We start from the raw sequence: 22,555 nt of genomic DNA, 5'->3' as shown, positions 1-22,555 counted from the left end.
CTCACCATTTTTACAAACCAAAGGAAACAGATTTTGGAACAGGAAAACAAAGTGTCTTAAGACTTCAGGGCTTGGGGAGGGAGGGAGGGAGCAACGTGCTGGCTTGGCAGTGGTACGAGAAGTGCTCTGGGCTTGCAGGAGGCGAGGGCTGGGTCCCTACACAACTTGTAACAGCTCCCAGGTCGTGGCTTCACCTCCTTCCCCGGGCTCCCTGCAGGGCTTTGCCCCACATCAGGGGGGTGTGTGTGTGCGAGGGGAGAAGGGGCTGGAGGCAGGAGGGGTGGGGGGGGACGGGACAGCTGCGCTAGCTTTGGGCAGGCATTTTCTTCATGTGTAACTCTGCACGGCACAATCTGAGACCGGGACTCTGAGTGACGCTGGAAATTCCTTTCTGCTAATGGTGACTGAGTATTAGGTGTGCAGAAATAGCCCTTGCTCAGAGAGTCCTCCTCCCGCCTCCAGAGCAGGTTTTGGCCCAGGAGGGACTCTACAACTGACTCTCCAGTTGTTGTCCGAGTCCTCCTCACTTAGAAGAGCTCGTTTCTATCTCAGACGGCTGCTGCCAACTGCAAAGACCATCCTCATTTCTTTCTCTATACCTGCACAGAGCTGCCCACATCTTGGACCAACTTCCAAGCTAAGTGGGCTGGGAACATCTAACGGGCAAAAATCCAAAAGGAATTCGAGAGGGAAAATGTGAGGAAAACAATGGGAGATGCGGCGACATTGGCAGGGAGAGAGCAGTGGAGGCATGGTGTGCAGGACACCCATTAAGGGGTTAAAAATCTCGGGGGAATGACACGATTCTGCTTTCAGGACCACAGAGCAGGCAAGGACAGCTCGCTGAGATTAAGTCATGCTTCTAAGTTTGGCTGCTGTTGGTCTTGTTGTGGTGCCACTTCGCCTCCTGCAAGGAAGTTGTGCTGGGGGGGGTGGTGGAGAGTGAGAGAAAAGGGCAACAAGACAGAGAGAGATCAGATGATGTCTCTGCCTGTCCCGTCCCGGACCTCGCAGGCACGTTGCAGTAACAGCGTGCTTTTCTGCCAGCCCAACGAAGCCGATGCATGCACGTGCCTCTGAGCTTCCTGCCACTGGGGAATGAAATCCATTTAAGAACATATATATATATATATTTATATATGTATGTATAAATACACATACACACACACACGCACGCACACGTATATATATATACACACATATACACGCGCACACATACAGAGCGAATTTAAAAAATAATTTGAGTCTGAGCCTGGAAAGTTGAATTCTCCACCAGCATGTGCAAAGATGGCTCCCCTTGGCAGGGGCCGGGGGCGTGGAGACGATTCTGCTGCCGTCTGCTCCTTCCCCACGATCCAAACACCTTCCAGTCAGCACCAGGAGCAGGAGGGGAAAGGGAGGGGGGGAATGCATTTGGCTTCTTTGTTTTGTTTTGTTTTGTTTTGTTTTTTTGTTCTGTTCCCCGAGATGTTGTGTATCTTAGTGGTTTTGGTTTTTCTTTTTTAAAATAAAATATACACACGCACGTTAAAAATATATATCTGTCCAGGTAGGGCGATAAAAGTCCTTAGTGCATTTTCCATCATTGGTCGCCGCTCACAATCTGAGATATGCCTGTTTTCAAAATGTAGGTCCAGTGCAAGTGTTGATCTCAGCCGGGCCCCCCAGCCTTACCAGAAACACGAGGGAAAGGGAGAATATTCCCCTTCCGCCCTCTGTCCATTTGTTTTTCTCCTCCCCTCGGAAGTAATTGGACCCACTTTCCTCTTCACATTTTCCATCCTGTCCTCTGGAGCTGGGAAGGCGTTGTCCTGTCCTTGTCGCATGTTGTGGCTGTCAGGGTTCATGGTTTTATTTGTACTTTGTTCTTTTCTCATATATATATATAGGTCATGTTTGTCCTTGTCTTTTGTGTGTAAAACTTTAAAATTATGCTAATAAATGAAAGAAGGGAGAGGCTTTGGTGGGAGAAGGTCCACTGATGGAAAGGGAAGCACCAATTGCCGTCTGAATCAGACGTCGAGGCAGACGGACAAAGAAGAAAAGTTATCACTCCAAGGACCCCATGGGGGCAATACAGCAAATATATTAAATAAACCTGGAAGTGAAACAAAAACAGACACAGCATTAGAACATGTAACCCTCTCCCCCTGCAACTCCCCTCCTCTCCAGTCTTCTCCTCTGGAAATGTTTGCAGGGAAGTGCCAGATTAGAAGCCCAGGAGGGCTTTTGACCTCCTCTATTTTTTCCCCTGGACAACTTGAGCCAGAGCTGAGATTTGCATGGGTTTGCATCAGTTCTAGCCTGGGAACTTTGGGCTGGCCAGGAGGATCCTGGGATAATCAGAGTCCTCGTAGTGCTAAGCGTGGGAATACCAATCCCAAGACACCGCCTGGTGCCCCTCGTCCCCAGCTCCTGAAACGCCACACAATGGAAGCCCGTTGTCCCCTCTCCCGAGGCAAGGGGAAATGAATGTGAAGTGAGCGGCTCAGGCTCATTCAAAGGGCTGCGGCAGAGCTGGAACTGCTGAGTCACGGGCCAGGGCTTTCCCTGTGGGGCTGTGCCACCTCTCTAAATTCAGCTCCCCTCAGTCTGTGCCCTGGCTACTCTTCCTCTCTTTTCTGCACCTTTCCCCTCTCTCATGGGGAACCAGGACTTATTCGCCTTTCCCTTGTACCAGTGAAATTCTTCTGATGACGAGGGAATTACTCCTGTTTACACAAGTCAGAGAGAGAAGAATCAGACCCTGGACTGACAAAGTCCAGATCTCCTGCCAGAGATTCCAGTTCTCCTTTCCCCTGGTATGACCTTTCTCATGCACACAGGCTTCCCGCAAGGAGAGAGATGAACCAAAAGTGTTGCTGCTTTTCAGTCTTTCTGCCAACTCAACTAATGAAATAAAAGCAAAAGGGATCCCCAGAGCAACATTAATTCTCTGCTTTCAACGGAGAATCAATAGAGAAAGGAGAACAGGAGTTGCTCCACAGAAGAGATGAATTACATGGACCCTGAGGGGATTTAGGTGTAGAGAGAAGTCAGGCTCACTCTCTGCCTGTAAGGGCAGCCGAGAACGGAGAGGGCAGGGCCCGAGAGCAAGTCTGGTTGCAGCATGATCCTTCCACCTTTGTGAAGGGCCATAAAGCCATAAATAGGATGCACGTGCTGGGTCCCAGCCTAGTCCTTCCCCCTCCTCCAACCCGGGTTTTATCATGCCCAGGCCCTGCAGTAGCCCCACACTGAACGAGCAGCCAGCGCTGCAGGAAGGGTCCAAGATGCCTGGTCAGAACCGTGTCCTGGGAGAACACCTCTCCCGACTAGAAAAGCAGCTTGCTGTTACCTGCCTTGTGCTCTCTCTCCCCTGCCAGCACTTCTATGCTATGAGGATTTCTTTCAGCACTTTCTTATCGTTGACATGCTTGTACTTCTTATGTTTCCTCTTCTGCGCCGGCGGCCGGCGTACTCGCCGCCTCTGTGAGACAGCGGCTGTGGTGAACGACGGTGACAAGCCTGCCAAAACAGAGGGGAGAGTGTCTGTACAGCACGGGGCAGCCAGCTCATGTTGAAATATCTTTCTCCACACACTATCAACAAAGAGCTCTGCAACAGGAGGGCCACAAGGCCTCCTTCTGTTCTTCTGTCCCTTGTCCTCTGTTCTCCACAGTGTCTGCTCTCTCTGTTTTCCCACGATGCCCTTCCCCTCACCTCTCACCTTCCCCTCCTTCATTTCCCTCAGTTTCAGCCCCTTGCTGGCAGGCAAACATCCTGGGAAAGGTCCCTCGCCTGGTATAAACCAGCGAAGGCCCATGGGATTCACTGGAGCTAAGGAGATTGAAAGCAGCGGAGGGCTCTTTCCTCTCTCCCCAGCCCCTCTTCTCACACCTCCCTCCACTCTGCTAATGCCAAGATCCTTACGTCTCTGTTCACGTGGTCCTGGTCGGCTGTTCCTGGGGGGCTGACGGGACACTGCTTCACACCGACACTGCACATGGTCCTCCAAAGGCACAACGACTTTTTTGAATTTTGGCTTCCTCTGGACAAATTCAATCTTGTTCACCTATTTGGAAGAGAAAGGCAAGCAGGAGATTAATACAGCTGTAGCTCCCACTCTGTAAAAATAATCAGTGTCAGTACTGGTTTTCTTCCTAAAGGATCAGTTTATAGATTGGATCAGTTTATAGGATCAGTTTATATTTTAGGCAGTTTATAGAGCAAGGTTCAAATTCAGGGGTGCTATGTATGGGAGTTAAATCTGCACACACCAGCAGAGCAGACCTAGACCAGGCAAGTTTGGATGTGACTGGTTGTTTCCACTGTTCCTAACTATTGCTGCTGCTTAAGCAGGATGACTGGTTGATCACAGACAGAAACATGGGACATGCAGAACACACTAGCCTGTTTCTGACAGATGTGATGGCGGAGACCTGGGGGCAACCAGAATTAATTCCCACAGGATCCTACAGGAAGGGCAAAAGGAGAAAAACTCAGGCCCAATGCAAGTGAACGCAGCTTCACCAGCTCTGCTGAGGCCTGTCTGAATTTGTCTCAAGCTCTTTAATAACTCACAGGGCTGAAGCCCTCAGCTCCGTGTTTCACTGGAAAGGCGGTGCTCTGGAAATTCCCTCGGACTCTCCACCAGTGCTGACTCAGAGGGAAGACTCACTGCTCCACATCCCACCACAGGGCACAAGCTTTCTAAGGGGTCCTCCCACTCCAGGAATGGCTGGGTCTGACCCCGCTCAGCTTATCTAACAAGACCGCAGCCCCTGAAGTGCTCTGCAAGCTATAAATACTTGCTCTGCCGCGCGTCTGGGATTGAATTCCTCTAAACCCACTGCCCCCAGCAGCATCCCTCAGCCAGCACCGAAGCAGTGAGGCTGTTTATCTTTCCTTGAAAGCCCACTCCACACGCTTCAGACCACACGCTGCTTGCTAGACAAACACTTCCAGACAAACAATAGAGAGACCTCTGTCCTCAAAGAAACCATTTCCAGGTCACTTTTTCAGGCTGGCTTTTGACCTCTCACTTGTTTTTTCCACAAAAACAACTCCTGCTCCCCCCCATTTTTCCCTCATTCAGCCTGGCTTTTCTGAGAAAGGAATTTCCTGATGAAAAGAGCTGTGTGAATACAACCTCTCCCAGCCAACCTCTGCCGCCTGCCTGGGGGAGTCTCTTACGGCTCAGGCAGAGGATTAATATGGGATGAGTATTATTTTTAAACAAGCTGTCTGGGAGGAAGCTGTGAGGAGATCACTGGTAGCTGTGAGGAGGGCAGGATCAGAGCAAGAGGTTAGCCATCAGGTGTCTGCTTGCTGCTGGAATGGGTCAGGAGGTAACCATGGGGCTGAGAAAGAGGAGAAGCTGCTCCAGTGCGTGTCTTGGGAAGAAGCTGCAGCAGCAGTGGGGAGATGGAGCACTGACACTGCAAGCCCTCCTCTTTTTGCATCAAAATCAGTTCCCGCGATGAAAGCATCCTCTTTTTTCTGTTCTAACACAGCAGACAATGTCGCCTCCAGCCACAGAAATAGCCGTGGCGCAGAGCTGCAGCTGGGGACAGTACCCTGTAGCTCTGCTATGGTGACAGTCCCCAGCTGCTGGACAGCACCAGCCCTCCGAGTAGGTGGCCATGGACGTCACCCTGCGCCAGAGGCTGCAGCACTGCGTGGCTAATGCAGTAGACGTGACTGCAGAGCGGGTGCAAGGGAACAGACAGCTGTGTGAGCCTTGCACCTGAGACCCGCTGTGGTTTTGGTTTTGGGGGGGTAGGGATGGAGGTGGGCTGTGGGAGGAGGGAGCAGCGGGAGGCATCTCCCTTACCTGGACATGCCGGACGCGAATCTGCGTGGGACGACACTGCACATTGCGGTTGTTGCAACACCCGGAGCAGCGCTGCACCTCTACGCAGGGCGGCCACACCACAAAGTTGGCGTTGGTGCTGTCCACCATGTTGCGGGAGATTTCAAAGACCACCGCCCGCGTCTTGCACTCCGCGAGGACAGCTGGCTCTGCTGCTGCCAGAGCATCTACAGAAGGCCAAGAGAAGAAGGGGGGATGAAACGGGCTTTGCAGCTGTTACCAACCCATTGCAACCACCTCTACTGGAAGAGAAAGACCCCCCACAGCTCTCACACACACACACATGTTCTTTCTCCTTCTCCCACCCCTCCAGCTCCCTCCCTGGACAGAGCTGCACCCTGTGGAGGAGCCCCCAGTAAAAAGATGCTTCTCACTGCAGTGGCAGTCCTAGGCAGGAGATGACACTTCTTTAGAGCAAACCAGCACCAGCGGGATTTAAAGCACAGCACCTTGCAGAGCTCCAGACTCCCTCTCCGGCCCTCCTGGGGTGTAACACCCAGCTCCTACGTGAGGCCCAGACCCTCATTCTCATCTGTCTATACATCCATGCGCACTATAATCTCTATCCCCAGACATGTATTTCAGACATGCATCTACACCCAGCCACAGCTGCTCAGGTGAGTGCCCAACAATCACAAGGTGCCACACTCCCGACTCACCTAGGCTTCGTCGCTCTCGAGACAGGGCCATCGGGTTTTGACTGGGCTGAGTTGCATTCAGGTCCAGGCTCGAGCTGTCCTCCTCTGCAAAGGGAAGGACATGGCCTAATAGCACCGGGTAGAGGCCAGAGAAGACAGCAGGCACATGTGCTCCGCTCATCAGGCAAAGTGCAGAGATGTGGGATAAGCCATGGCCCCAGTACGTCACACTAGGTGTAAATCCACCAGCAAGGTCACAGCTGTGCTGGAGCATGGACACTCTAGGTTTGCTCTTTGCTCAGACTAGGCAGTTGAAAGCAACAAGCTTATTGTGAAAGAGGGGTTCCAGTCGGGTCTGGGAGAGGAAAACTGCAGCTCAAGAATGACAAGGCCTACAGCAGGGCTGTCTGGTGTCAGAGAGGAGTAGCACCTGGATTCAGATCAGCTGGCTGAGGCCACGATATGGCAAAGAGGATGGGACCAGATGGGACAAGCAGAAAATTTGGTATATAACACTGAGGTGCCTTGCTGGGATGGCTTGGGACTGGGAGAGTTGGGGTGTGAGAGGGCAGGTGAAGGGGGATGATGGGTGGGAGGTGGGGTGCTTGCTTTCTCTTTCCCAACCCACCACAGCTGCTCTAGTTTAGAGTCAGTTTTAGGGCAGGAGAACAGAAAAATAAAGTTGAAATGGCTTTTCCCCCATCCTACTCTAAGGTAAGCTGCAGAATCTGGAGGTATTTCTGTCAGCGATGGGAGAGGAAGGCAGATAGCATTCAGGCCAGCCCTGAGCAGTTCCCTCCCACCCCACTGCTTTTTCCCATAGGAAGCGCTGAATAGAGAAATGCCCATAATCCCCATGGAGCACTCCAACATGCAGCCCCTCCTGAGCTCCGGACAATGGCCACGCTCAGAGATAGCTCCCACCCAGCCACAGCTCTTTCCTTCTCTGACATGCTTTAGCAGCTGAAGGAAGCTGAATGGACGTCAGCATCAAGGGAGCAATTTTCTTAGAGGGAATTTGGGGCCAGTGGAAGATCTCTGTTTATCAGATGTGCAGTGGAGCAGACTTCCCATATCTATCATGTCCCATCCCTCTTCCTCAGTCCGCCCTAGTGCAGCCCTCTTATAAGAGGGAGCAGGGACTTTGCTCTCCGCTCTGCTCTGCAGCAACTGCTGAAGGATGTGGGATGGGTGCACAGAGGCTGTATTCACAAAGCAGGAATCATGTGCCTGAGCAGTCAACATCTACATGGGAGGTGGACAGACAAACACCCTTTAAAGTGTCTGGAGAGGCGTGATCAATTGCAGGACACCATTCGCCTTGCCCTGAGGCAGACATCCAAAATGAGACCTGGTGGATCACGCTCTGGAAGGGCATGCAGCTCTCCAGGGAGCTACAGAGAGTGTCTGGATGACTGGGTTAGATGGTCATGCCTGCTTTGCGGGCAGCCACAGTTAAGGTCTACAGTAGCGTCTAAGGTCAGGAGAGCAGTATCCCACTCAGTTCATCTGCCTCCTGCAGCTGCCTAATCCTGGCTCCCTGTGCAGTGGAGGGCAGCGGCTATGACACATACATGGGGCATGGATAGCACAGGGAACAGCCCCAGCTGCTTTGGGATTATTTTGCTAATACACTTATTTGCTAATACACTAATTCCACACAGGCCAAGCAAATGGTGATGCCCCTCAGTCACTACCTGGGAGCAGATGACAGCCACAGGGTGCAACAGAGAGACAGCTTCACAGCACCATTTTCTGTTTCCCTGACCAGCCTTTCTCATCTGGGACCTGAAGTGAAACCAGTGACTCAAAGCTCTGCAGCCTTCCCCCATACCCCTGGGCTTTTCAAGCCAACAAGAGAAGCCCATTTTATTTCTTAATTGTGAGGGTGGTTAGAAACTGCGATAGAGATGTATCTGTTCCTTAGACACCGGGACATGACAGACTGCACGCATCTTCTCAGCCGCTCCTTCCCCACCCCTCCATCCTGTGCCGCCTGGCATTTTATCAAACGAGGGTGGGGGTTGCCTTTTGCGCTGAGGTTGAGTTGATGAGAGGAGAGAAAGGGGGGAAAAAAATAGCAACAACTGTTGACTTGAAACAAATCTCCTATTGAAAACCAGGTTCCTCCCTCTCCCAGGTTGTCCTTCTACACCCCGGGTCAGCACTGAAGACGGCTGGGGCGGCGGGACCAGCCTGGGACAATCCAGCACAGCTAATTTTGGAAGTTGCCCCATTGTGTGGCTGGTGGAGGAGGAGGAGGGAACTGGTGAGGGCAGGGAGCGGCCGTGGTGGTGGTGGGGAGCCTCGTCGCCTCTTTCTAAGGCAAACAATAGCTGAACGCAGCTGGTGCCCTCCCCCTCACTTTCCCCCCCCTGCCCCTCCAGGGCCGTTTTGAAAGGCAGCGGGAATGCTTTTGAGACTGCGCCAGTGGTTGGACTGGCATAGGAAACAAAAGCAGGAAATTCTGTTCCCCCGTAGATAGTGTCTCGGCAAGGATTACAAAGCTCCAAACAGACAAAACACGAGAGAGAAGGCGAGCTGGGGGGGCTGGGGGATGACGGGCGGGAGCAGGGTTAGAATAGAAAGGAATTTGCTCTGAAGAGACCGTTTATAAATAAATTCCTGGGCCAGCCCAGCCGCTGTGGCGCGTGCTCCAATTCCCACACGTGCCGACCCCTCCATGCTTCGCCGCTCCTGCCGCTCGCTGTGCTCGGCCCTGGCCAAGTGACCCCGAGGCACTGCAGCCCCCAGAGCTCTTATCTACGGGCAGGAGGTGAAGCGATGCTACCCTGACTTAGGTCCTGTCCCGTATCTCAACCACGGACACGTGCTCTGCTACTCCCATCCTAAGACCCTCTGGGAGCCCAGGGTCTTTCAAGGATGCTAAAGCTCAGAGAACTCACTCACCCCTTTCCTCCTCTACCACCCTATTTCCACCTCCCTTTTCTACACCTGCTAAACTGATCCTTGGCCAATTCAAGCTCTGCTGCCTGTGCATCTTCCAGGGTGAAAAGTGCTGACACCAGTTCCTTGCACTCACCTTGCCAATCTCCTATCATTTTTGGAAGCCAGCGTCCCTCGAAAGACCAGGCAGTTAGGAGGAGAGATCTAAAAAGGCATCTGGTTGCCTAGCTCCCACAGGTTTCAGGGGGACTAGGTGTGTAAATAGCCAGGTCTTGGCTCCCAAATCGTTCCTATATTTGTAGTGAGGTCTGTTGATAGTGTGCCTGCTGGCATATCTCCTCCCTCCCCCCAAAAGAGTTAAGAAAAAATAGAGGAGTGTTTGGTGAAGAGGAGATTTACCTACGGAGTCTATCCGCAGGGCACGCTGGAGGTCGCTGATGGAGCGCACTGAGCTGCCACCCAAAATCTCATAAATGTCTTCAGGTATGGGGTCCCCCTGCCAGATGACAAAAAGAAAAGAAGGGGAGAAACAAGCGTTAGAGAGGTGATCTGCAAATACTGACTGCGTCACGGAGCGGGAGTGAGGGGAATAGAAGGAGGAGGCATGACAGAACCAGCAAAACACAAAGATGTGCCCTCATGAAGGCATCAGCCTGAAACCTGAGCAAAAGCAAGAGAGCCCCTCTTGCTGCCTCTCATTAAGCAGTCAGGAGACTGAAAAAGCCAAAAAATGCCCAGGCTGTACAGCAGAGCCCTGAACACTACGCATGCAGCCAGCCAGGCTTCCTCCTCCGGTGCTGTATGATTTCTCCAGGTGGCCTCTCATTCCTGCTGCCTGCAGTAAAGGCGTTTTAACAGACTTCCCTTACGCTATCAGATAAAACCTTCCCAATATTTCCCTCTGTTATGAAACTCCCTCACGGGCTTTGTCAGATATCGTGTGTATGTGCGTGTGCGTGCGCGTGTGTTCTCAAACCACAGCGGCCCAATAATATACATCATTTGCATACTCTTTAAAAAAAAAAAAGGTGGGGGTTGGAGAGGAAGATTGACCTTTGCAGCTGAGGCTGCTCCGGCATGAGCCCGCGGTGAAACCACAAATGCTGCAGGGAGGACATGAAAGGCTGTTCAAGGTGGTGGGCTGAGGAGCTGATTTGGATGAAGAAACACATGGGAGTTTGGATGTCATTGCACGCCAGTGCGAAAAAAAACTAAGTAAGCAGGTTTATAGACATCAGACGACAGACTCAATTCAGTGTTTGTGCAGGCAGGTGCAACGCCATCAATCTCCTGGGAATTTTACTCTGGCACCAGGCTTGAATTGGCCCCAGTGACAGCACTTAACAAGACTACAAAGGAGCGGTGTGGGAAAGCAAGCACTGATTAAAACATACTTCCGAAAGACTGGAAAAAGAGACGGAGGAAAGTACTGGCCAAAGTGTTTGCTTAGCTCCTAGCTCTCTTCATTCAGGGCTACTCATGCGGAAAAGCTGCTCTTTCAGCCGGGTGCTGGATGCTGTCTGAGCCACAGCCCTACACATGCCCCTGTAACTGAGAGGAGAACTTGGCTCGTGTACTTGTGAAATGCAGGGATTTTTGTGTGGGTTTTTATGGGCAGTTGGTGGCATGTGTGTGGTCCTTCTAGTGAGCAGCTATTCCCTCCCTGCCTGCGTTCAGTGCAGAACATTTCCCTTCCGCTTGGAGTCAAGGGAAACCACCAGGCAGGTGGTTAAATGTTGGCTTTTAAACCTTGAGGGCTTTAGCCCAAACCTGCAGTCACTTTTGCACGGCTGCTTGAGCCTGGCACCCTCCCACACATGCCTGTCCCTTGGCCACCTGCCCTTCGCCTCTACTAACAGAGCAATAGGAGTGCTCCCTCCTCAAACCTGCTAGCCCACCCTCTAATACTATAACTTAAACTAGGACGCAGTGGCTTGAAGGCTGCTGCAGCACAAGTCACGGGGCAGAAACCTCCTGGGATAGCTGCAGAGCAGGCAACACTAGCGTCTTAAACCTCCGCAGCCACATCCACCAGAGAGCTCGAGTCAGATCGAGCCTCTCTGCCCCGCTCCGTCCCTGTCACTGTCACATCTCACCACGGAGCTGGCTGTCCGCCTGCAGCAAAAAGCAGATTTTACATCCCCAGGCATTACTTCCTCAGTCTCTGAGGGAGAGGGAAGCAGCATCAGTGATGAATGCACAGCGAGAGAGAGACTTGTATAATTCAGGGATCACTGAATAGCTGCGAAATGAAGATGCCTTCTGACAACTCCTGCTGCGTGAGGAAGAGTGGGACCAACAGCCCAGTGCCAGAGAGGCTCTGCAGCACTTCCCTGCCTTGCACCACACACGTTTACTGGAAAAGGGATCATTTGCAATTCCCAGTACTTGCAGCCAGAGCTCAGTGCTGGGCGGTGAAATTGCAGGCTTTTTAACGTTTGCACCTGTCACCCAAATGCATTTGTGTATGAATGCTGCTGTGCACGGATGCCCCTGGTCCTTCCTGACACTTAATACATGTAGGAAATGGAACTTTATTTTAAACTCCGGCACTCGCTGGGCGAGAGCGTGGGCGGGTGTTACGAGACTCGGTGACTTTGGAGGCGAGCTGGGAGGTGTCACCTTGCTAAGTGAGCAGGGGGAACAGATATGAATCAGGGATTGCAAATGCAGGCCCTCAGGAGCCGGATTGCTGGGGACTGCCTGTAGGAATAAGCTCCACTCCCTGCTCACAGCAGCAGTTTTAGGTGCCAATTTTTTCTTGTTGCAGATACTATCAGCATGGCTACGCCGTATCACCAGCCCACATGGCTCATAATCCTGTCCTCCTCCCCAGGCTTTGTGAGGCAGCTCTGCCAGTGACAACCGCCAGCCTGTGAAGCTCCTTTACTTTCCTCTAGTGCTGCAGAGCCATGTCCAAGGCTGGCCTAAGAGCAGCTGCCCAGACCTGAGCTGCCCAGCTCCCTTTGGGGTCTGTGATTGGGAACAGCCATGCCTCTGGCCCCCCATCCCGGTCTCATGCCTGGGAGGCTCTGAGATTGGGGAACCGCACACACCCAGGCTCAGAGCACTCGATGGGGATGGGACACAGGGAAGCAGAGGTCCATCAGCCACCTCCACCTGATCCCATGGAGTCAGAAGGTGGAGGAGCATGCAGGAGGTGGGATCCCCAACAGACCAGCCCACGCAGCTGGTGCTTTTCCTGCTTAGCAGCTCCTCTGGAGTTATTTGTCTAACACAGGTTAACAATCTCCTTTTTTAACTGTGCGGCAGATCAAAGAAGACTTTTGTCTCAATGGACTTCTGGCTGGCTGACAAGTGCCCCAAGGCCTGGTCTCGTATTCCTGCGGGGCCCTGAATTCCTAGAAGAAAGTTAGTTTGTTCCTCCCTCCCTCCCTCTGCCCCGGTGCCTGGCTCTTCCCCGAACCACAGGGGCATCCCCCACTCTGCCAGTCCCCTGGCAGGGACATCCCCTCCCCTTCTCCTGGCTTCTGGTGCTTCTGGGGCGAGAGCCAGGGCATACCCAACACAAGGCAGCAGAGCACCTGGGCAGGGTCCCTGCCTGCCCCACAGCTGCTCTGCGCTGCGGCTGTGACGCCGGGGCCTCTCGGCGCGTCAGCTTTGCCTCCCTCCTTCCAGACGTCAGCAGTGCTGTTTGGCCACCGCAAACCGATGCACGTGCAGCGATGCCCTGCAAACGGGACATTCCCCCATCCCCGCTCCCCACACACACGCTCTCCCAAAATCAGCCTCCCTCCCTAACTCCATCTGCCTCTGGAACTTTCTGCCAACATATGCTTTTGAGCACCAGGGATGCTGAAAGGTCCCCTTGCCATCAGGCGCTGCCAAGGTGGCGCAGGGAATATTCATGGCTGTGGTCCGGTCCTCCCTCCAGCTATTCACCGGCAAGGGTTTCAGAGTCTTGCCGGAAGGTGTGTCTCTCTTGGTAGCACAGCAGATAGAGAGGAGGAGGGAGCAAAGATTGTGCAACTGGCAGGAAAGGCAGACCCTCGAGGCTCAAAGAAACCAGCCAAGGATACTCCCAAGGTGAGGACTCTTCCAGTCCTCTTTTCTGAGGTGGTGTGTCTACACACCCACTTGTGACTGCACACGTAAGGACAGAAGGATAGCAGCAGCACCAGCGCAGGGTAGGGAAGCACCCAGCTATTCACTCCTCTGCCCAGGAAAGGAGAACTTTCCTGAGCACGTCCACACTGACCGCAGCAAGGGATCTTGGCAGCAGGGTCTTGAATGATCAGCCAGGCAAAAAAACCCAAACAAACAGCACTTTTTAATTCTTTCTGAAGCTGACATGAGGACCCCGAGGGGAGACTCCACCACATTCCCTGGCAGACAGCAAGACCAGCAGCACCTGCCACCAGCCCGCCGAACCCCAGAGGCTCCTGCTCCCCTGGCACAAGGCTTCCTTCCACCCTTCCAGCACTGCTCCTGGCTACAGGCGGACCCCGACATCTGCCTGCTGGAGGATCACGCATGCTTCTCCCCGCAGCAGGCACAACCCTCCTCACATGAGCCCCTTCCACGTGGGACGGCGGCTTATGTTTTCCTCCCTTAAAAGAATCAAGCTTAATGTTTGATCTAGCTCACGTTCCTAAAATCCAGCCAGACCTACCCACCCTTTTCCCATTTCAAGGGGGACTCCGCTGCCCCACCCTGCTCCTCTACGCTCCCTCCACACCTCCCCTGCGAGGGCTGGAGGCATTTCCACCCCCGGGGCCGGTTGTCTATCGGCAGCACTGGAGACAGCGCAGGAACCACTGTCATTCTCTCCTGCTGCTGTGCATCAGCTGACAGTGAGAGGGAGGCAGGGACGACGTGCCTGGCTCCTTCCACGAGCTCACCCCAGACGTGTCATCCATCCCAGCTTCCACTGCTTTGTCCTTGTCACAGCCCCATGCTAAGAAGACTCAGGAAGAGCCCCGGAGCCTCGCACCAGGAAGATGTGATGGGGAGCTGGGCCGAGGTTATAAGCAAGCGCCCAGCCGCACCCCATTCCTCGGGAATTCCAGAAAACCCTGCCAGTGGGGCTTCACCCCAGCACAACCACACTGGGCTCAGCCCATCTCTGTAAATGTTGCAAGGCAACTATTACAGCCTGCAGGGCAAATGCAAATCGGTTTAGCATCCTTGCTTCCCAACTGGCAAATACCTTCCCCGTTGAGGCTCATACTCCCTCCGGCTGGAAAAGCTCCAGGGCCCTCCAGCTCCAGATGGGTGTGATCGAAGAGGGAGAGGGACTCGGGAGGCTCCATCTCCTGGCTCAGGCTTCTGCTGATCATGGGGAACTACTGTTCCCCGTGCACCTTCTCCGGCAGGGCTGGGGAGGAGTTGCAAGGCCCATTCAGAGGATGACTATGGTTCAGCAGCCTGGCAGGAGTCGTGTTGTACGCACCTGGTGCAGGAGGTGCAACACACTGCCCTCAAATTAGACGTGGGGACTGGCTGCAGGCAGAAGCATCTACCCAAGAAGAAACCTTCTTGGTTCTCTGGTCATAAACTGTTGAATATCACAATTCCTCCCGAGAAACCTAGAGCCAGAATTCCCAAACTGCAGCCCTCCTAGGCTGTCATAGAGCTGTGCAGTCTTTTAATGCGATTACAGTGCAGAGTAACAGCCCCCTGGAATCAGACACTTCCATCTTCACCCTTCCCCAGTGCCAACCATAGCTGATGTTTCATGCTGCATGGGAGAAAGAGATCTGAGCCACCCACAGAGGAAATACCATCCTCTGCCCAAAACAAACATAACCACTGGGCAGCCCACAGCTCTAACTGCTTCCCTTTGCGGCTTGGGCAAGGGCAAAATGGGCACATAAGGTGGTGATGCGATGCTTCGCACCCAACCCCCTCCCTGCCACCCACAAGAGGGGCTGCCCAAAAATGAGGAAGGAAAAGAAAGAAATGATGCAAAGGGAGGAAAGTTTTGGTGGAAGGATACTTCCTGCCCCTGAGAACCCCCAAGCTGCAGATCCAACCCATGGTTTTGCCACCCCGGGTAGAGCTGAAGTGGGAACCGAGCGCCGTGCATAAATGTTAGGGGCTTTCTGATCCCCTCAATCTGGACGCAATCAGACGACGAAACGCGGCACCAGAGGTCAAAGGATGTGGGGGGTCTTGGGGCTCCTTTTCCTCTACCGTGGCTCAGGGTGAGGCTTTGATTTCCACACAGGGAAACCAGAGAGGGTTGTGGTGTACGTTCATCAGCCAAATCCACCACCTGGCCCCCACCCTGTGCCCGGCTCCCTCCTGAGCAGAGCGTGCCGGAGGACTGCAGGACAAGATGCTTGCGTGACAGTGCAAGAGCAGCAGAGACACACATCTTCTGCCTCCTCCCACGGCCCCACAGCTAGACACACTCCTTACTGAGTAACCGTGCCACCCCGGTGCCGCTGTCTCCAGCCACGCTGTCCCCCTCCTCGCCCCTTTCAAAGCCCCCCGCCCTTTCTCCATCGAGCCCCTTGGCCATGCCAGGTTGCGCGTTATTATGGAGGTGGCAACGGGGCCTCGGTCCCTGCCTCACGCGAGCGCGGCCGCGACGCCAAAATAACCGACCGGGGCCTGGGGCGGGGGGGGGTGGTGAGAGGCTCGGCGGAGCCGCCGGCTGGCACCGTGCCCCGGGGTGACAGCCCTTGGGTGAAGCCGCCGGCGGGGCAGGAGGGCTGCGGGTTCCCCAGCAGCACCCCTGTTCCCTCAGGAACCCCGGGGGGCCGCTTCAGCCCTCTCTCCCCTTCCCCACCGACCCGGCCCTGACTCCAGCCTGGGACAGACATGGAGGGGGTGGGTTTACTTCCACGCGAAGCCCTTCCCGGAGGGGTCCGTCCTGAGGGGAGAGGACCCCTCCTGAGGCGGTGGAGGGAGGGTTGGGGGGGGCAGCCCCCCGCGGCGAGGCGGGAAACCGTCCCCAACGGTCGCTCTCCCCTCAGGGCCGGGGGCGGCCGGCTCTGCCCGCCATTAGCGCGCCCGCGCAGCCCTTCCCTCAGAAAAGGGGCAGGAAAGCCGCCGCCCGCCCCGGGTTCCTCGCCCTCGCCCGTGCAGCCTCCGCTCTTCCCCCGCCGGCTCCGGGCAACCCCCGGGGCTTCACCCCACCGTACCTGCGGGGCGAGAGCCGCCACAGCCGGCGGTCTTCCCCGCAACCTCCGGCGCTCGCAGCTCGGCAGCACCGCCCGCTGCCGGCGAGGGAAACTCACCTCCAGGCGGGCCAGGGGCAGGGAGAGGATGAACGCGAAGACCACGCCGAAATTCATCCCGACTTCAGGCCCCGCCGGCTGCGGGTACATGGACGGCGAGCCCCGGTTGGGAAGCGCTTCCCGCAGACAGCTCCGCGGCCGCCCGGCCTCAGGCATCGAGGGCTCCCCGCGTTCCCATGTCCCCTCCGAGCCGGGCTGGAGAGTTGCTGGAGTCCTTGGAAGAGGAGGTGGGTGGCAGTGGTGGTGGTGGTGGTGAGGGGAGACAGAAGTAATTCTCGGTGACTCGCCTGCCTCTGCGCTATCTCATCAGCCCGGTGGAAAAAAAAATGCAGTCCCTCGAATTTATACGCATCCGGAGCCTGCGTCCCCCTCACCGCAAGGGATGCTTCAGTATTGCCTTTTGCTAGGTGGTCCACATGCTATTTTTCCTCTTGATTTTCTTCCTTTTTAAAATATATGTGCGTAAAAGATTTTACATGCAGGTAACAACGGCTCAATGTTCTTAGGAAAAGATGCACAAAATAATAATTAAAAAAAACAACTTTTCCAAAGTTTGGTATGGAATCCAAAAAATAAAATCTTCTTCCTTTAAGGTGTCCTTTTCTTAAAATGCTCCTTTTCTTCCTTACACCCACTTGCTTTTTATCGTAAAGTTGCTAGTGTACATTGAATTTCTTCCCCTTACATTAAATTCTGGCTCGGGTGCCTTCTCCTTCGAAGTGTTGGCAGTTTGCTTGGACGTGAGGTTTGCTTTGGGTTTGGAGACAGGTGAGAGCAAATGTTTTTGCTCTGGGTTGCGTGTGTGTGTGTGCGTGCGCTGAGCCTTGACAAGCCTCAGAGCGAAGCCGCTGCTGCCTCCCCTGCTCTGTTGCAACAAGAAAGCAGAAAAAAAAAAAAAGGCAGAAAAGGTAAAATTGAAGGGGAGGCGAGCTGATGGGTCTTTATTTTAGTCTGCGAGCTGCAAGAGAGACTAAGCTGGCACTCGGGGCTGCTCCTTTTATAAAGGAGAGGAGATGGGTGGAGCATAGCTTGCAATCTTGGCCCTGTATCAAGGCAAAAAATCTGGGGAGGGAGTAGCACTCCATTGCTGACAAAATAAAAAGTGTGTTAATTTAAATGATAAATTAATTAAAAATGACTAATGCTGTAATAACCCGTATAATGTGGCTTTAATATCGCGTGAGGAATGGGGACAGAAATTCCTTACTCCTCGGCAAGAGATAAGGAGTTCCCGGCACGGTAGTTTGTTATTTATTTGGCCCTGGGTTCTCGCTGTTGCAGTCTGGAGCCCATTTCTCTAAGCTCTACTCGCCTTCTTCCCTGCTACACCACTAGCTCCAGGGAGAGAGACGGCTTTAATATCTTACATCTCTTTGTGTGCAGGGAAAAAAAAAAAAAAAAAGCCAGAGAAATTTAAACGTTGCTACAAGACAATCTGGTGTTGCTCATGGCACCGGGAGGTATTTTGCTGCATGATTATTTCCACGATGTAATAAACATCTGAAGGGAAATTAAGCAAGCAGATATTTGCTTGGGGGGGGGGGAGAGGGATAGGGAGGGAAAGGCTGCTAACAGGTGAGTTCAAGAAAGAGTCATATCCTATTGAAAAAACACCCGTACGCACGCCCTCTCATGTACATACGAGTGATCTCCCGGTGCGGAGCTGCACACTCGCAAAGCACACTCCAGGCACAACCAGGAGGGATTTCTGCACCATCTTTGTGCAGGCTCGTATCCACCGATACATTCCTGCACCGTCATGCACCGCAGGCTCTCGGCAGGCGTTCGCTCTGAATCCCAAGCATCTTCCCTGCTTTTTCTATGCTACGCACATGCTTCTATTCGAGCCGCTCGCATGCACAGCTACGTGCAAATTTTGTCTCATTCACACATCCCTGGGCATCCATGTGTTCTCCTTCACTCTTCCCCCTCTCTCTTCCTTTCTCACATACATACACCCACAGGCATACCAGTGGCCTCATCTCACAGCACCACACATGCTCCCTTAGACTATCTAGGTGCCTGCGAGTCTCATGCAGCCAACCCCCTCTAAAACGCACGGTCTCGCACCAGCACTTGCGTATGCACCATCCAAAGTGTCCGGGTATGAGAAGCAGCTACCAGAACTGAGCAGCAGGCAGCCCACCAAATGCTCTTCTGTAGTAGGCATCTGACAACACCTCCCAGCTTGGCTAGCTACTCTCCTGAACCTGATTTTGGTTCACGGATGTGGACGTCGGTCAGGAAGCACAGGGACACAAGGAGGACTGGGGGTCCTCCATAGCTTTCTTAAAATAGCATAGCTCCTCTGCTCCGCCCATCACAGGGATGGGTAACTCAAACACAAAATGAAAGGTCCTATGGTAGGGCAGTGTGTCAAGATGCTCTTGGGTCACAAGGGATCACCGCACTTCACCCTGACCCAGAAGAAGAGGGGGCAGATTTCCCCCCAGGTGGGGAGGTCGTCAGAGCCATGCCAGCTCCAAAGCCCGGGCTGTCTGAGGTGCACGAGTGCAGAGATAAGGAGTGTCCTGGGAGTCCCTCAAACCGAGTCTGGAGTGGCTCGGCCCCAATTTTGGAGCTCGAGTGGAAGGAAGTGGAAATGCAATGCATACCTTTGCTCATTTCCACCACCAGAGACCTTAACAGGACTTTACCTTAGATGTTCCAGCCATGCTAGCCCTGACCCACCCCAAATTCCTCAGAACGCTCTTAGAATTCCCTTCATTCTCCATCCTGGCCTGCCAGCAGCGTACCAGCCATTTCACGTGATGACAATTTGGCTCTGACCCCCCGACAGGGTGGAGCTACTGCCCTAGCATCTACCGGAACACTGAAACTCCTTCTGAAATCTGTAGGAGGCTCCAAAAAAAGGTTTTAAAAGGGCCTGGGTCCATCTCACCTCGCTTCAGATGGCAGCAGCCAAAGGAACGCCATAGCCCTGGGCTCCTTGGTGGTCAGCAGGGGGAAAGCTGAGGATTTGGAATGGCCAAACCAGCTTCTGGAAGTCCTTCTGTCTGTGTAGAGGGAGCTGAGAGCAGCTAGGTCCCAAATGTCCATCACCCCATTACGTGTTTAAAGTTCATAAGGGGTAAATGGAGGCTCCAGTGCCCTTGGAGGATCTCTACCCTCAAATAACCTGGCGTGGCTCCACCACCTTCAGGCCACCTTGTTCAAGCTGTGTAGGGGGTCCCCCATGCTGTAATGGCTGCCTGGCCAGGACAGAACAGCCTGCGTGTGGGAGGGTTGATTAAACTCCTCAGCAGGGAGAGATATCACCGCCGGAGAGGAGAAGGACTCAGCAGTAAGCTAGCAGGGACTGCTGCAAATTTCTTGCTCGGTAGCAACAAGAGCTGCTGCAAGGCCTGGGTTTGGGGGAGCTATGTGCAGTGTGTTTTTGTTTTTTAAATATCCGGCTACATTACATGCGAGCTAGGATAGAAATAGAGTTATTTATTTTCATGTAGATGATGCCGGGCAGTTTTTAGAAGCTCGACATCAGAAACAAAAAGCTAATCCCTGTTGAACCTCCAGACGGCAAGGAAGAGGATGTTTGGAATTTGACTAATCATCTACCTGACCCTGTCTGGAAATAGAGCAAAATGATATTCAAGCCACTGAGGCTTCAGTCGCTTTTCCTTACTCTTTGTGCTTTTAAGACAGGGACAAATTTTTCTCTAGTGAGGTGTTTAGACTCACTAAAGGCTGGGCCAGTCTCATTGGCATTGAGTTCAAGAGGGGCATGTGCACTTAAAACTGCTGTGCCTTGAACCGGGCGGGTGCTCCTTTGATCCTCTTGCTTTTATGAAATTAGCTTGTCATTTACCCCACAAACCACTAAATCTAATGGGGATGACTCTATCTTCCCCTCACCTGGCCTATGGAGTGGGTGTGGAGGCCTGCGGGGACTATCGGTATCCCAAATGTCACAGGACAAGAGTTTGAAACCACCATTGCATATGGTGGGAAGATATTTCAAGGCTGCATGAAGCAGCTGGACCATAAAAATGTCCCGCTAGAGCATTGCGACTTGACAAGGTCCAGTCCCAACTGTGCTAGCTGGCAATGGCCCTGCAGAAAAACCGCAACAAAACAGGGATTTCATAAGAGCCTGTAGCAGGGTTTCTTATTAAAACATTTTCACCACCACTATAGCTTTCTAACCTGCAAACAGCTGAACTCATCTCCTCGGTTATTTTCTTATCACTAGGGAGGAGGGCAACACGTGTCCAAGGACAATAGGCAGTTCCTTGCTGCAAGGCAGCTCTCCCCTCTTCTCACATTGGTGGAAAAAATGATCTACTAGCCACCATCCACAGAGGCACGATGTGAGGGGTGATATCTACTTTTTTCTTTTTTTTTTACTTTTTTTTTAGAAGGGGGAGAGAATTGTGAAACAGCAGGAAGAAAAACAGGGCTTACAATGGAAAGCAAGACTCAGTCTGAACAGCTGAGATGTCTCAGCCTCTCCATGATGAGCCCTATTTTGAAAAACAATCAATGGAAAGAAATTAGGAGGTGTTGACAGCCAACGTGTAGTCAGCCCGCCCACTCAAGGTATCTAACTGAGGTGTTGCTCTTGCTCCGGTCTCTAAGTTCAGGAGAACGATGAGCAATCCCTACGCCTACTCCGCGGGGCTGCCACAGCCGTCAATGGAGGGGAGCAGCCGTGACACTGAAATGAAGCACCTAGAGTAAGTTTTATGCCTAGTTTACGCCAGCAGGCCTGTTCCGCGGGTGCATCGGTTTTACGCCACATCGCCCGGTTGTGTGAGGTTTATCCCAACTCAAGCGATCAACAGAGTCATCGTACATAGCTTACACCGCTCTTTACACCATTTGGCCCAGAGGCTGCTGCCGTGGGAGCTGCCCTGACTTCCTAATGACTGAGTTTGGTCTAACAGAGGAAGAAAGGAGGAAAGGAGAAGAGGGACCAAAGGAAGGAGACAGAGACAGGCAGGGAGCCTGGTATTTATATTTGGTGCTGGAGAAAGGCAGAGCCTCGGGGTGCCCAGGGCTTGCATAATTTGCCTTCTTGCCCCTGGTGCTGGCAGGGAAAATGCTTTCCAAGGATGAGTAAAACCCTCACAGAGCAACTGGCCCCAAGGGAAAGGGAAGGTGTCACCCGGCAAGCAGGCGTTCGATGCGACCTGCCAGGCTTCCTCCAGGAACCCCCCCTCTGCCTATCTATCTCTCCCCGGCGGAGGGATTCCCCCAGCCCCTCGCCACCTCCTTCATCTCACCCATTCCTGGCAGAAACCTGGCAGAGAGGAGAGGATGGGGAAGGGCACGCAGATGCATACAGAGGGCACAGCACGGCCCCTGACAATGGCAGAGAGGAAGAGGGCTCACGCCGGCTGCGGTTTGCTGTTCCGCACTTTGGGGTGAAGGAGAAGGCAAAGGCATTTCACATCTCTGCGGATGTGCAGCTCGAGCAGGATTCAAAGAGAGAAGGCAAAGCTGGGGGGACTGATTTCCCAGCGCTTTCCCGTGCGCGTACACGTTCCTACACCAGGTGGGGAGGAGGGGATGCAGCCTTCCCTGCTCACGCTACCATATATTTCTTCCCCCCAACCCCCAAGTTTAGGGTAAAAGGGAACAATTTCCTTACTCTGGCAACCATCCATTATGTCTATGGATCTGCTCCCCACCCCATTCCCCCTCTCTTTCCTGTTTTGATGAAAGGAAAAAATGTTCTGCTTTCCTTCTTTATTTTTCCAGACTGGTGAATAGCACTCGAAAGGAATTTCTCTCCCTCCCCCTTCCCCTCTCCCACTATAATAAATATATGCGTATGTGTGTGTGTGAATACACCACACATTGCAGGTCATCTGTTGTTTTTCGAGAGGCATATACTATTTTTGTTTCCAAATTGATTAGGTGGGCAGCGGTCCCCCTTTCCACTGACACCACCCCAAACACCGCTTCCCCTGCCCTCGGCTTCTGCC

The 22,555-nt window shown here is 53.3% G+C and overlaps 1 protein-coding gene across 2 annotated transcripts; it reads right to left on the bottom strand.

The window, feature by feature from the left end:
- Positions 1–1,169: 1,169 nt before the first annotated feature.
- PDGFB (platelet-derived growth factor beta polypeptide) lies at positions 1,170–16,906 on the bottom strand. Of its 2 annotated transcripts, none has more exons than XM_010566147.1 (7): positions 16,608–16,906; positions 9,799–9,895; positions 6,514–6,597; positions 5,816–6,021; positions 3,913–4,054; positions 3,342–3,507; positions 1,170–2,098 (listed from the first exon to the last, which is right to left on the bottom strand). In XM_010566147.1, exons 1-6 carry the CDS (start codon positions 16,761–16,763, stop codon positions 3,371–3,373), a joined length of 822 nt encoding a protein of 273 aa, XP_010564449.1. In that variant the 5' UTR covers positions 16,764–16,906; the 3' UTR covers positions 1,170–2,098; positions 3,342–3,370. The 2 variants fall into 2 exon arrangements, with proteins under 2 accessions (XP_010564449.1, XP_010564363.1); XM_010566061.1 differs by having other exon boundaries at positions 1,905–2,098; positions 3,338–3,507.
- Positions 16,907–22,555: the final 5,649 nt, after the last annotated feature.

Source organism: Haliaeetus leucocephalus, unplaced genomic scaffold (assembly GCF_000737465.1).
Source record: "Haliaeetus leucocephalus isolate CR32 unplaced genomic scaffold, Haliaeetus_leucocephalus-4.0 Scaffold0, whole genome shotgun sequence".
Classification (NCBI taxonomy): domain Eukaryota; kingdom Metazoa; phylum Chordata; class Aves; order Accipitriformes; family Accipitridae; genus Haliaeetus; species Haliaeetus leucocephalus.
Note: the sequence above shows the minus strand (reverse complement) of the source record. Positions and strands in the feature narration are given on the sequence as shown.

Excerpts from the sequence above, each read along its gene's own strand:
- PDGFB (XM_010566147.1), bottom strand. The coding sequence starts at position 16,763 with ATGCCTGAGGCCGGGCGGCCGCGGAGCTGTCTGCGGGAAGCGCTTCCC. Across the intron at positions 9,896-16,607 it reads TGCCCCTGGCCCGCCTGGAG|GGGGACCCCATACCTGAAGA; the intron begins GTGAGTTTCCCT and ends GTCATCTGGCAG. Across the intron at positions 4,055-5,815 it reads TTCGCGTCCGGCATGTCCAG|GTGAACAAGATTGAATTTGT; the intron begins GTAAGGGAGATG and ends TCTTCCAAATAG.